The 14304-nt window shown below is 47.9% G+C and overlaps 1 protein-coding gene across 8 annotated transcripts in view; it reads right to left on the reverse strand.

The window, feature by feature from the left end:
• The window catches only part of CALN1 (calneuron 1), a 157691-nt gene that overhangs the window by 107622 nt on the left and 35765 nt on the right, over positions 1-14304 (reverse strand). For all 8 annotated transcript variants that reach the window (XM_080562561.1, XM_080562560.1, XM_080562557.1 and 5 more), the window contains one exon: positions 9481-9605. In XM_080562561.1, coding sequence (XP_080418687.1) covers positions 9481-9605 — 125 coding nt within the window. The remainder of the gene's footprint in view (positions 1-9480; positions 9606-14304) is intronic.

The following is a 14304-nucleotide window of genomic DNA, read 5'->3' on the forward strand; positions in this document are numbered from 1 at the left end:
TGCCTTCCCCTGCTCTGAATTTTCAGGAAACTGCTCAGTGCAAATCTGGGGAGAGAGGGAGAAGAAACAAACAGCCCTCGCTTCCTTTCCCTGACATTTGCACCTTTCTCTCCTCTCAAACTGGGCTGAGATGATCTCAGGACCCACAGTCAGGCAACAGAAACCCAGAAAAAAGAAAAAAAAAAACCACAAAACTTCCAGCAGCAGCAGCTTCCCCCCATGGCAGCCAGAGAGCCAGAGGAATAGAGCTGGGGGACAGCTAGGGCTGTGTAACTCCTGGTGTCAGTTCAGTCTGCCACTCATCTGGACTTGCACGTCACCGAGTGACTTCGCGCTCTGCCAAGCCACTGGCCTGCTCCTCAGGAAGATAAATGCAGCTTCTCGTAAGCAGGGCAAGAGGATGGGGGCCGCAGCAGGTGAGGGCAGGGATGCTGCCTGGTACCACCAAGCAGGTGCCCCAGCAGCAGAACCAGGGGTGGAATTGCTCACCTTGACATGGTATTGCTTTGAGCTGCATTTGAAATAAATACATCTCCATCTGTTTATTTCAAGCCAGCATGTGCAAAAGAGCCAGGTGAAATACTCTCTGGATCATTGAGTTTTTCTCCCTGCTACTCTTAGTGTTATGGCAAGTCAGCATTCCCCTGTGCCAGTGCCCCCCGATTACCAAAACGCCCAGCTGTGACCACAGGCACCAGAACATAGGGAATGGGGCTCAAAGCAAAGCCAATGCTCACAGTGAGCGAGAGCCACGGATGGTGTTTGATCAGAGGTCTTGCAACACCCGAAGCAGCGGCAGATACATCGCTCTCCTCTCCCTACGTGAGTACCACTGCTGCTAGGTAAACTGAGGCACAAAACATCAGCGATGGCCAAAGCATCCCAGTGAAGAACTAGATGTCTGTCAGTCCAGGTATCTAACTTCTAAAACTCATTATTTAGTGGGCAAACCTACTTTTGAATGTCCCTCTCCAGAAAGCACTTGCACGCAGTGCAGAACAGACGCTTTTTGCAGACATTCGTGGTTTGGTGAGGTGGCCGCCTCCGCTGAGGCAAGGGAATTGATTCAAGATTTGCTTGCAGTTTGCTACGACTTGATTAAACGTAACATGCTCAAAGACACAGTGAACCAACACAGCCAGGCTGAAATATCAACCTCTGCAAATTAAAGGGGCACCTGATACTCTACAGCCTCATGCCACAGAAAGGGCACATGGACCACGTGCAGATCATCACGTTAACCTCCAAATCCTTAAGTATCACGGTAATTGAAGGAGGAACACATGAAGCCTCACTATAAGACACGGTCTGTGTGAGCAGAGACCCAGCAGTGCTCACGAGATCCTCAGGTCCAGCATTTCCCATGGCTCCATCCTGCACTTGGCACCATCAGCACCAGCGCTCAGGTCCTCTTGCTCAGGTTGGTGCTGCGGGGATTCACCGGCACGCTGAGCCGTTCGTCTTCCAAATCAGCCTCACGGCACCTTGTCTGGTCCCTCATAGAGCCACGCATCAGCCCCTGAGTCCAGCGCTGATAAGGAAGGCCCAAAAAATGAAATAAACACTGAGCCACAGACAAGATGTTTAATGCAGCATAAAGCCAGGACAGAGGCTGGGTTCGTGCCTCTGTGCAGTTACTTTTATGAGCCATTTCTTCCTGTTTAATTTGCAGATGGGGACCAATTGCTTTGACTCTCCAGAGCTTCTGCGGCTTCCGCAGATCTGAGGTTTCCCTGTGCTCAGGAAGAAGCCAGACAGTCAAGATGCTCAGACACTCAGGTCAATAAAGCATCATCATCACTCCCATTTCCATGATGGAAAAGCCATTCCCAGAGAGCTTCAACCAGAAAGCTCTGCTCATGTAGCACTGCCAGCCCTATTCAGTCCCAAAAGCCACCGAGATGAACCAGAAAGAAGAGCTGGCGCAGGAAGGAGAGGTGAGTGTCTGATGGGGTGTGCAGACAGGGCACAGCTGGCAAACAGGGAGAAGATGGTATTTGTTTTCCTTTTCTTCCTGGTCCCATCTATGTGACATCCCCGCAGAGGTCTGGGATGCCGTGACCCTACCCTGGTCCCCGTCCTCCCATTGACAGCTAGAAGCCACTGCCTAGGGAGTACGTTTCTGAAACAATATGCTAACAGGTAAGGATAAGATCCCTGAGTCCACAAAACAACACTTACTGATACAAAAGTGACTTGCCAAAGCCAGGAGTTTAAGGCAAAGGAGTGAAGGAACCTGAAAAATTAATGATCTGGCTGAGAAGCCTGCATGAAAAATTAAAAAATCCATATTAAAATTTGTATAAACGTGTCAGAGCAAGATTTAAATGCATTTTAAAGCATGCTTAGCTCTGGATCTGAATCTGCTCTGTTTCCGTGGCCCGGGGCAACGCAGGCAGTGAACGTTTTCTTACTGCATCGAGGGGCCCGCGCGCATGTGAGCACAAACGTCTGAGGCAGCCTGAGCAGCGCCAGCCCGGCACAAGCCGCAGGAGCCAAACCAGCAGATTTGGAAGGGGATGGATGAAGACGCAGCCTGAAGCCCCCTTCCCAAAACATCTTCATCCAGCTTAAAGAGACTCCTCTGCTACAATAAACCAGAAACCCCCGAGTCCAAACCAAGCGTATCTGAGTCTCCGCCACTAATAACTTGCTCGCCAGCCGGTTCCTATAACTATGTCAGCATAGTTGGAGTTCAAACAATCTCTTTAATTGTTGTCCAGATGGCGTCCCTGTAATTCTAATTTGTTGGCAGCCAACCTCGTTTTATTTATACTCCCTTGCTTTAAGGACTCTTCCCTTGGAGATAATGCTGATGCCTGGTCCTGTATTTTGGGGGCAGGGTGACCAGGTGGAACATCTCCCCTTTTGGCCACATGGTCCTGGTGTCCCAGGCAGAGGGGACGTGGGATGGGGACAACAGAGCCTCTGCAAGCCCTTCCCAAAAGGTACACCCAAAACACTTTTGTCCCACCGGGTAATCCACCTGCCAAGGTACTGGCACCCTGGGTAGGGCTTGGGCTGTAAAGTGTTGGAGAAATACTTTCTGTTCTGGAGTTTTGCCCCAGTCCATAGCTTTCTGCCACCTCCCTGCTGAAGATTTCGGTCTTGCTGAGGTGCTGGAGAAAACTCAGTTTGCTGGCTGCAAGCCCTGACGGTCCCTAAGGCAATGCAGCAGGTATAACCCACAAGAGAGGTTCTTCTGTGAAACCCAGAGCCAGACCTCCCTGGGCTCAGCCACTCTGGGTGTCCAAGCACCCTGCTGGCTGCTTGGGGTGGGAACTGCCACTCATTTTAGCTGAAGAAACTTTCCTTGAGTCCAGGTAGGAGAGGTCGGTGACTCTGGGGCTGGCTGGATAGACACCTGTCTGTCTGGGACATGCACGACGTGCTGCCACGTTGTGCAAAGTGGGGGAAAAAACTTCACAAGGGCAGCACAGGGGAACTCTTGTGCACCACCCACCCGTTATGGGTATAAATCTCTCCTTTTGTGAACTCCCTTGAAGCTCACCAAGGGTAAGCCAGCACACAGCCTGGGGCATTTACTCCATCAGCAGCTCTGCTCCTCCTCTGGACACACACAGTCTGGAGCAAATATGCACCTTGCAGTGAAACAATACTATGCAGAATATTAATACTGCACCAGTTTTTATGATTTTTTAAATGCAGGCTGCTTCATACCTGAAACTACTGAGTCCCAGAGAAACCCCACACTGTAACTAAAATACATAACTGGAAAACCAGCAGAAGGAGCTCAGCAGAAGTCAGAGATAAAGCTGCTTCTGTCCACAGAAGAATCTGCATAGTGATGCTGCAGTTTTATATTCAGAGACACGAAACACTATTAAAGCCCAATATAAACCATAAATTATTCCATTTCCAGCCATGATCACTCACAACGGAGACACTGTGGGTAAGCCTCTTTTTTAAAACAGAACTCCGCGAAAGAGAAAATAAGCTTTATACAGTTTCATCCACTTAATTAACAGGCTGCTGGCAGAGCTTACACCGAAGCAGGGTCTCAGAGAACCTGTACCCATGTGCAAATCCATGGCTTATAGCGCATCACAGCGTGGCTCCCCCTCACTATTTCCCCTATGCCAGCGTAGTCCTTGCGTCTCCAGCCTCACTACCAGTATGCTCATCCCCCCTGTTCCTCTCTTTCCGCTCTCCCAAGTGGTTTTTTTCCATGGGCAAAAAGCCGAGCAGAGCAGACGCAGCCTTGTTGCCGCTACATGAGTCAGTCAAGTGACTAATGCCTCTCCCTTTGGGTTTCCCTCCTCGAGCACACTGCTGCTCCCAACCACCGCTGATCTCACCTGGGACACCAAAGCTGATCAGTGCCCCTCTGCCACACGGCAGCCAGCTGGCTGCCAGGCTGGAGGGGCCCTGGCTGCCCCTCTACCTCCTGTGCCCAGCAGTGGGATTGAAATCCCTGCTCGCAAACAGGCAGCCCTGGAAAAAATCGACAGCTGGAGAGAGATATGACGAGTTGGAGGGCAGGCCGGACTCTCCAGCACGCATGAGACTGTTTGCTGAGCTGTCCTGAAAACATGGGAGTGAAAGAGGATCTGGATCAGCCACAGTCATCGTGGCTTATGGGGTTTCTACTAAACAACCCTCAAGTGAGACCAGAAGGTAACAGCGCTCTGCAGCATCAGGGTCCCTCTCTTTCCAGGACTTGTATCATCCAAGGACCATCATATCAGACATCACAAGAGGGTAAACACTCCTGGTTTTGGCCTTATTTTCAGCTGCAGTGGCAACGTATGACTGTTTTGCCTGGTGTGCCACCAGCCCTGTGACCGACCACCTCGCTGTGCTGCTGGGACTCCAGAAACAGCTGCAGCCCCAGCACACCTTCAGCCACTTGTCATTGCCTGCCTTATTGGCATGCGGGAGCCAACTGCTAATTTAAAATCCATATGGGCATCATTTAGCCGTGCCCTTTAATTATTTCAAGAGCCGTTTTCCAATGTACTCTGCAGCCACTCTCTGTTGACTTACTACGCAGAAGCCCAGGAAACAGCGACCCAGTTGAGACCTTCTGCAGGTGGCAGAACAGGGGTGCAGGAAAGAGGCAGAAACCAGGTAAAGCACACCCTGCAATGTGGTGTATAAACTATAATGATATCAAAGTCCCTAGATTCTTGCCTTGAAGCTTACTGCACCCCAGGCTCATGAAGTTTTGTCCCCACCTCATGGGACGCTCTGCCGACATTTTAGATCTCCAGTTTAGACAGGCAAAGCCATGCACTGGCATTTCCACTCAGGGTGTCAACCTTAAGGACTGCATCAGGCTGGTCAGCCTGATGTCTACAACCAAAAAAAAAAAAAATTTCCCAACCTAGAAAAAGCCTTGAAGGTACCACAGACCCCACCTGGGGTGGTTCCTACATGGTCTAAGGCACCAGATGCCAATAATTTCCCTGCTGCCACACAGCAAGGTTCCTTTCTGCATGGGCACTGCTGATTTCAGAAAAATCTGGGTCATGCAAGGATTTGTCATGATGTCTTTCTGGACAAATAGCTGCTGCTGTGGTCCACATTTGGGTTTCCTCTGCAAAGTGCTCTGACTATAACGCATTTCACAGACACTTTCTGCAAAGACTACTTATAATGCATGTGCCTTCCTTCAGGTGATATTTGTCAGATTCCTACTATGGAAATGTTTTTACCTCCTGACAATACCCTTTAGATAGTGCCTATGGAGGTGGATGACTCAAGCTTGACATGATGATTTCCATCCACCATTTTTTATTAAAAATACTCCTAGCAGTTTGCAACATGAAGACAGAAGCTGGACTTAAAAGGAATGTGGAAACCACAGAGTATGCACAAACTGCCACAATTTTATGTCAACCAACAAGAGCCCGAAAAGCTACATGCAAAACAGTTCCTCCCAGCCCTAATTTGTAATCTCCTGCCCAGAAATCACTAAGCATACGGCAATAATATTCATCTGAGATCCCACCACACTCCATGGTCCCTGAGAGACAGGTTATGGATGGCCTGCCACTTTCAACTTCGTCATTTACTTGGTGTTACAAAGTTAAGTATCGCCTAATATAGCTTTCTGTGAGTTAATTCCCTTTGTGATGGTGACAGCTTCTAAAAACCCTCACGCTACTACAGCACTGCAAATAGCAAACACCGCTGCTAGGAATAGACAAGCCATCAGCAGAGTGACCTGCCATCTCTCCAGCTTCTTTCTTCGCTGCCAGCATAGTATTTAAAGCAGGATGGAAAAAAACAGAGCAGAGTTGAAGCCGACAGATGGCTGATGCAAGTTGGGAAAGTTTTCATGGTAGGAAAACAACCAGTGGGAGAAGCAGCAGAGCAGCACCCTAGGCACACAGCTCTCAACTGCGAGTGTTCAACCAAAAAACCTGGGCTCCTTCCCCATTACGTTGCTCGAGGTCAGAAATCTTTTTCATTTTATGATCTCCACACTATCCTTCATGCCTCGCCTGCAGGCTGCAAACACGTGGCATTTGTCGGTATGCATTGCAGGGACGCGCAGCGGCAGCAACGCTGTGTCCCGGCTGGGCTGTGCAGCACCTTTGCCCTGTAGCAGCCCAAAGCTCACGCTTGCAGAAATCCTTCATAAAGCAAACAGCGCTGAGATGTGCAACGCTAGATGCGAAAAAAAAAAAAAGAAGGCTGGAAAAAAAAATGACACTTGTTGGAGCCTCAAGTGCACAGGAGCATAATATAAAGATTCCTATTGACTTCCCCAGGAACAGCGTCAAACCTTTAATGCTTTAATGCGTGTGTCTGGAATTTGTCAATAGGCTGGGACTCCCTTGGGATCAAAATCTCATTGAAAAAGAAACCACAGGGAATTTGGCACCTCTTTCCCAGCCTATGTGATTAAATGCAAATATGTTATTGGCATAGAGCTATCACAGCTTAATATATCCACAAAGCTCCCATACAGTGACATTAACTTCTCAAGGAAGAACATTTTGTTACTCACCCTGAGATAATTCATGCTCAAAGACAGGAAGGCTATTTCTGTTTTGGGGTTGGACAGTGAGCAGTTCTACCTTCAGCACAGCTGGGCACTAATCTAGTACTAGTGACAAATCCCAGTAAGATAGTGACTGCCAACCTAATATTACATATGATTTCCAGTGGTTCGGCTGTGCTCTGCTAGCTAGCACACAGAAAAACATCTCCAGGATCTTATGCCGCTCTGGCTTTAGCGGATGTGAATCAATTCAGTGCCACTTCTGCATTCACAGGTGGAAAAAAATGGCCTGAGGTTGAGCTCTTCTCTGCTAAGCTAAGAACTGGGGCATATCTTCGTGGCAAAGATACAAAGCCCTTGAAAATAGGTGTTTGTAAAGCAAAAGGCTGTCAGAAAAAATATAACTAAATTCTAACAAGGAGCCTGTGCTTAACAGCCAGAGAATAAACGGATGATTAGTTAAAGAGCTCTAACCATTCTCCTGAAGAACGAGGGGGATACTCTTTGTGAGCAGACATGAATAAAATCTGCTGCTCTCCAATTCAATAGCACAGTTATAATAGGGCACAGACCAAATTAAATGGATGCAGCACTCGCATTAGCAGCGACTTGGTCACTGCTTTCTCAAAAGACAGCTCCTCTATGCCTAATTCACTTCATTTGCCGTTAATTAACGGCGATGACCCACAGTGTCTCGCGTGCTGATTGCTCCTCAGGGAAGGCAGGTTCCCACACCGCTGCTCCCACCCTGGAGCTGCCAGTGGGATGGTGATGATGAGCCGGCTGCTGAGGCTTGCAAACCACCCAACATGGCTTGAGGAGACAGCAGAGAGACATAGGAAGGATGGGAATGGGGCTGAGCTTCTGTGTGTGACCTTTCTTCCCACATCCAGCCACAGACCATTTCTGTGCAAACAGAAAAAATCAAAGAGGAGTTTCCCTCTCACAACAGGATCACCACAAGTGTGGGCTACAGCCCTGATGCCACTTGAATCAACTCTTGACATCTGTCTACAAATCTCAAAGGCAGTTATAGCAGAAGTGCTCTAATCAGGTAGGCATAGCAGAGAAACTTTTGTTCTCTGAATTTAAAATAAAGCACAAGACCTTGCCCAATGTCCTCCTGTCTGTGTGCAGCCAACCCCTCTCATCCTGAACAGGGACAACAACTAAGCTTCACCTTGCAACACAATTTGTTATCTATAGGATACATAGAAGCAGAGCCAGTTCACTTCTGTTAGAAAACTCAAACCTTCAAGCAAAGCTCCAGTAACCTGGGAGAAGTGCCCAGAAGATGTCTCTGCAACCCTTGTTTGCCTGGGGTCCCAGCTTGGCTGCACTCAAAGTGGTTTCTCACACGACTCATCTCACCTGAACTGCTTCCTGCACATACACGTTGGGAAGAACAGAGACAGTGGCAAATACTCAGAGCATTCTGTTTCTACATCAGATAAGTTAATACAAAGTTTGCAAAACCAAAGCTGAAGGTTCAGAGTTGAAAAAGCTTGAAAACTGAAGTCTGATTCACCAAGTGCAGGTGAAATGGGGGAGGGAGGGCAGAAATGCTGGCTTTCTGTTTTGCCAAAACGCCCCCAGCCTGTCCTGGAAGGGCCGTTTCCACCTTGCACCATTCCCTTGCTCATTTACTCATCAAGTTCTCCACCGAGAATACTGGCTATGATCGTGGCTTGTACCAAATGTCCACTGGGAACCAAACCAAGAGCTTCGAATTGTTCCACAGCCCTCAAAGACCAGCTGTCCACAACATTAACTTTTGCTTAGAAATGACCCTAGTGAGCCACAAATTGTCTAGAATAGGAGACCTTCCCGCCACGAACCAGACTGGGAGTCTACCTGGCCTCACATCCCGTCTGCAGGGCAGAAGGGACAAGCAACCACCAGCTTCCAGAGGGAAAATTGTGGAGATCCTACATGCAGCAGATGTGGATGACTTTCCTGATAGCCTTTGCCAGTCTGAGGCTGGTCTGTGCTCCAAATCACTGACCTGGAAAGGGGAATTTTAAATCTCTTTCCAGCTTCCTAGGCCACAAGCCACCTCTGTGCACCTTGTTACACTGTGAAACAGAGAGAAGCCTCCCTTTTGAAAGGGCACAAAGCAAATGAGAAGACTTGCTCAGGAAGAGATTCAGCTCTGCAGGTTCCTGGGGAAAGGCTGAAGACATCTTAATAGAAACACATTAGTTCCACTTTTTCTCTTACCAATTTTGCCAATAAAAAGCAGCCTTACTCTTTCAAAAGCTGCTTTATTTCTAGGCAGAAGGACAAAGTCAAAGTTTAAAAACAGACCCCAGCTCCGAACATAACTGTGGTTGGGGACTGTTTTTTGTCCCAGGTCTGCTGAGCCATCTCACTTCCCACTTGCCTTTTGCTCCTTGCTTCAAGGGGAGAGCACCTTTCAGGTTATTGCATGGCAATGCTACTGAGAAGGTGGAAACAAGCCTTCCCAGTTCTGAGCCCCCCTGGAAAAATGCAATGACATGGCTCACCATCCAGTTCCTCCACAGAGATATTTGCTAGCTGTTCACTGTCGCTGCCGGCGGAGAGCGATCGGTTCAGGTAGTTGCCTTTGTATAACAAGCCAGCTGTTACATGGTGGAATGGCATCTTCTCCCTGGGCACAAGAGAAAAGGGACGAGAAAGGCTTATTTTAATTATTTCTCATTGCTTCCTCCGAACAGTGCAATAGCTTGCCTTGAAAGAGCAGCCGAACCAAAGTCTTTGGAATTCTACACCAGGGAATGTGCACCGAAGTTGGGTGCATGACTGATGGATTGCAGATTTTATTTAGGTCTGAAACAGGAGCTAAACAATCAGGGGGGAAAAATCAGCAGCTTCTTTATGCAGGGCAATTAGCAGAGACTGAGCAGTGGTGCCTTAGGAAAATATGAGTCTCTAACAGTCATATTGCAGCTTTCAGCAGAGAGATATAGTATTTGATAATAATTATATAGTGCGTAGGGGCCTATACTGACATGCAATTAAAAAGCCACAGGCTCCAGCAGCATGACTTCCAGAGCCATGAAGGGTCTGGACACCAGCATCCGACCCCGCTCTGGAGTGCTGGGACCCCTTGGATGGATCAACCCCTGAGCAAGACACACGTTGCAGCAGTGCCTCCGATCCAGACTTCAGTGGCCCTTCCTGAAAGAAGAAAATTCACATTCGAGCGGGGCCCAACAAAGAACATTTTCATCTCACAAATATGACAGCTAAGGAAAAATACTGCTCGTTGGGAGACTGTAGCAGGAAAGTGTTTGCAAACTTAGCAGGTATAAACACCGCAGCCTAGTGAAGGGCAGCCATCTGCACAGACAAAAGTGGAAATTACTGTCAGCAGCACTTACACATTGATTTAGGATACACAAGAAAGAGGCAAGTTTGCCAAAGTCAATTGAAATATTAAGAGGAAGATTTGTCATACCCTTGGCTGGTTTCAATCAGCGCAGCCCCATCATGGGCCTATTGCATTTTATACCGTAGGGTTCCTGCAGCTCTAAATCAGAGAAGCCAACAGAGCCACCCAGGCACCACCAGGGGTCTGGCTGTGGGTCTCCACTGAGGCTGGAGCGTGGCCAGGCCATCCTGGGCTGCACGGTTCGGGGCAGACCACAAATATATGCTTACATGGCAGCTTTGGCAGAGCACACTCCTTCACACCTGCGGGGGCTGTGGCCCCTTCAGAAACAAGCTCCAAGGACATCCGCACTCCAGCCATGCCAGGACACCAGGTTTCTTGGCCATAAAGAGGTAAGTACCACCTACTGCAGCACTCCCCAGCCAACACTACAATTACAAAGATGATCTGGCTCTTCCACAGCCTTATGTTCCCACCACAGTCAATAAAACAGATATATATATATATATATACACATCTAATATATACACACACATCTACGTACCGCTTCTGCAACAAATGACTTGTTGCTTCACTGAGTTAGTAAAAGCTTTAATAGACTCACCAAGAACAAACTAACCTCGAGACAGCGGAGAGGGAAGAAAAGCCATGAGGTTTCTTTCACATTGCTTAGCACGTCCCTAGAATCTCTCTCACAGTAATTATGTAAATAAATCCTAATCGTAATTTTAAGTATTTTTATTTGGGAGCCAGTTTCTTCAGCAGCACATTAGAAACCGTAAACAAGGTTTTCTTTTTCATTAAGCATATCTGTAATTTCCCAGCACTTGCCAATTAATGTATTTCATTCTGATAGTTGCTCACTCTGACATATTGCTCTGCACAAAGACAGGGATTTTTCCTTCCCACAGAATGACATGCGGCCGATGTCAGCTTTGGTGTTGCTCTGGATCCCAACAAGCAGGGCTGGAGAGACACTTCCAGCACTTTGCACCACCCTCATTACCTTCCAGCCCCACCATAAAGCATTCAGACAGAAATCGATCCAGGCTTTCTCTCCATAATCACAAGCCCGATGTAAAAGCAATTACACTGCTTTTCAAAACCCTACCAAATTAAAGAGAGATTTAAATCTATCGCCTGCGGCAGACCAGGCGGAGCTGTGTGCAATGAGCCCATGGGCTGTGGCCGGCTGCGATGCAGCGGCAACACCGGCACCCACGTGGGACTCACCCATGGCCAGAGGAAGGGCACGGCATGCATTTCAGGGCACTAAAGCATTCCTGAAATTGCTTTTGCTTCTATAAGCATTAAAAAAAACAACAACAACAAAAAACAACAAAACAACTAAAAAAAACCACGACAATGCATCCTCCCTGAGGGCTGAAGTGCTTAAAAGCAGCCCCCACCTGGGATCCAGTAATGCATTTTAATACCGTGTGGGACCCATGATATCCCAGAGTGAGAAATTTTGGATTTAATTCAACCACCTAGGTATATTATTTTTTCAAAAGCACCGACATTATTCAACAGAAACCCTGCAGAGCTGCTGGAATTCAGCAGCTCTCAGCCTGCCTCCAGCTTTAAGAAGAGATGCTCAAAGCCAGCCCAGCAGCAGCTCCGGAGCCAGACATCCACACGAGGACATGCAGCTGCCCTTCAGGAGCATGCAGGGTCCTGCGGATGGGACCCATCTGTCAGCACAGAACTTGTACAGGGGGAGAAAATGGCAGAAAGGGGCATTGTAAGGTGTGGGCCATGGGAGAGCTCATAAAGCACAGCATCATGTTTTGCAAAGCACCATGTGTTGAAATATGTAAAAAGCTTAATGGAAATACGTAGGTGCCCCATGTCTGTGTGGGAACAAAAGGTCTGTGCTAGCACAGCCTGCTTGGTCCAAATTACTTCTGGATTTAGCCAGTAAGCCTGTGTTAGAAATATAGGAACTTTAAGCTAGCCTGCAGCTGCCCCGTCCAATGCCAACTGAGATCCTGGGCAAACTCAAACCATAAACAAACTGGTGATGATGGGACTGCTCTACACCACGGTGCTGCCCATCCCAGGTGCTTGGCTGGCAGTGATGCCGATCTTCAGGGTGCTGAGCGCTTCCTCCTACTTCAATGTGTTAAATTTGCAACAACATACACCCGCATCCTCTGGACGGGTGCAGGGAAGATGCCCCAGCTCTTGCTCCATTTTACAGAGCTGTACATGCCCTTGAGGATGCCAGTAAGCAGCATTGTTTGCTCCATGTCTCCAACAGACACATTTCCCACCAAGCACATTGCAAACTGAAAGAGGTTTCAAAGGCATAGTGGGATTTCAAAGCAACAAAATCTCCTTGAATAATAGCATGAAAACATTGACATTTAACCAAAAAAAACCTCAAAGAACCCATAAACGTGTGTATGGAAATGTTACCATGGTACCTTGCCAAGGTTTCAGTCTCTGCGCCAAGCTCACCAGCAGGTTACATCCCCCGTAACGCCCGGCAGCAGCACCGCCAGCCTTTCCTTTCAGCACAACCACATTTGTGAAATTTATAAGATGTTCGTAAGCAATTTGCCATCAGAAAAAAAAAAAAAAAAGGCAGTTACACGATGCTCACATGTCTACGCTCGCTCCGGTTTGCATTCTTCCCCAGCTCTTGTGTTACGTTTTTTAAAAAGGCTTTCACACCCAATTGAAAATCTACACAGCTATTAAACTGGAAGGTTTAGCTTAAGCATCAGTGAACGAGATGGAATCGGGATCAATTTGTATCGATCCTGGATGTCCCTTGGTAGTTACCAATTTGGAAAAGATTTCTTGCTAACCTCTTTCCCACCTCTTCCTACGTGCAGCACGAAGTGATGCCCAGAGGTTGATCCTGGTTTTACAGCCTCAGGCTCATGACATACATCACTTGCACTGCCTGGCCTGGACCATGTATTTGACTTCTGTATTCAGATGTAATTTGGTGGGTCCGGGCTGCTGCCCAGGGGGTTGTATGGCACCTGGGCTAACAGGTCCCATCCTGGATGCTGACCAGCCCCACAACCACTGGCCTGCAGGTCTCAAATGGACCAGGCAGAAACTGTGCCGGTGAGGACTGGTGGGAATGTGATAAGACTGAGGTCTCCATCTCTCCCATAAATCTGGCTGAAGCTGAGCAGAGGATTCAAGCTGATGGTGTGGGAAAACACACACAAGGGTGGGCAAGCACACCCGCGCAGTACAATAGCATAAAATTAATTTTCATAGGGATAAAAAATATAGGAATCCATAGAAAACCCATGAAGAAACTGGATGGTAGGGAAACCAAAACAGTAGTTGTGAAGTCCTCCAGCTCTGCTCTAAAACCCCTTTAAAAGTAATCAATTGAAGTAATGGCAATAAAGATGCTTCTCCCTGGACAGAGCAACATTATAATGTCTACAGCAAATAAGAGTGGTGACTTCCAAAAATGTCCCTCCTTTTCCCCAGAGCTGAACAATTGCCATTATCTTTCCAGGCAGGCTGTGTAATAACTCACGCTTTCTAGCTGGATCCAAAAGGAAAAGCAAATAGAGTCCTATGTACCACCTGGGAAATTCCTGGGCAATTTGATCCTCTGTGCTCCGGGCATAACACATCAGACAGGGGACAACAGCATCTTTCCGAAGAGTCTTCATTGCTATTCCGATCTGTTTTCCTTTCCCTGCTGCCCATGCAAGAGTCCCTTGCCTCTCACCCAGGCAGGCAGCAACAGCTGAGGGATGCAGTCAGCCCCTGCTCTCTGGCATGGGAGCGACAGCGCTGGACTAAATCTATACGTCTCTGCTTGTAGCCAATATATTTGAAGGAAAGCAAGTCAAGCGTTTTGTTGCAGCCACGTGGCTTTGGCAAAATCCTTCTGCTAGGAAGAGCACTAAGTCACTCTGTCCCTTATCACCTGCGTTTGCTATTGCTAACAATAGGCTCAGAGAGAGGGTTT

This window comes from Anser brachyrhynchus (assembly GCF_964034855.1).
Source record: "Anser brachyrhynchus genome assembly, chromosome: 20".
NCBI classification, from domain to species: Eukaryota; Metazoa; Chordata; class Aves; order Anseriformes; family Anatidae; genus Anser; species Anser brachyrhynchus.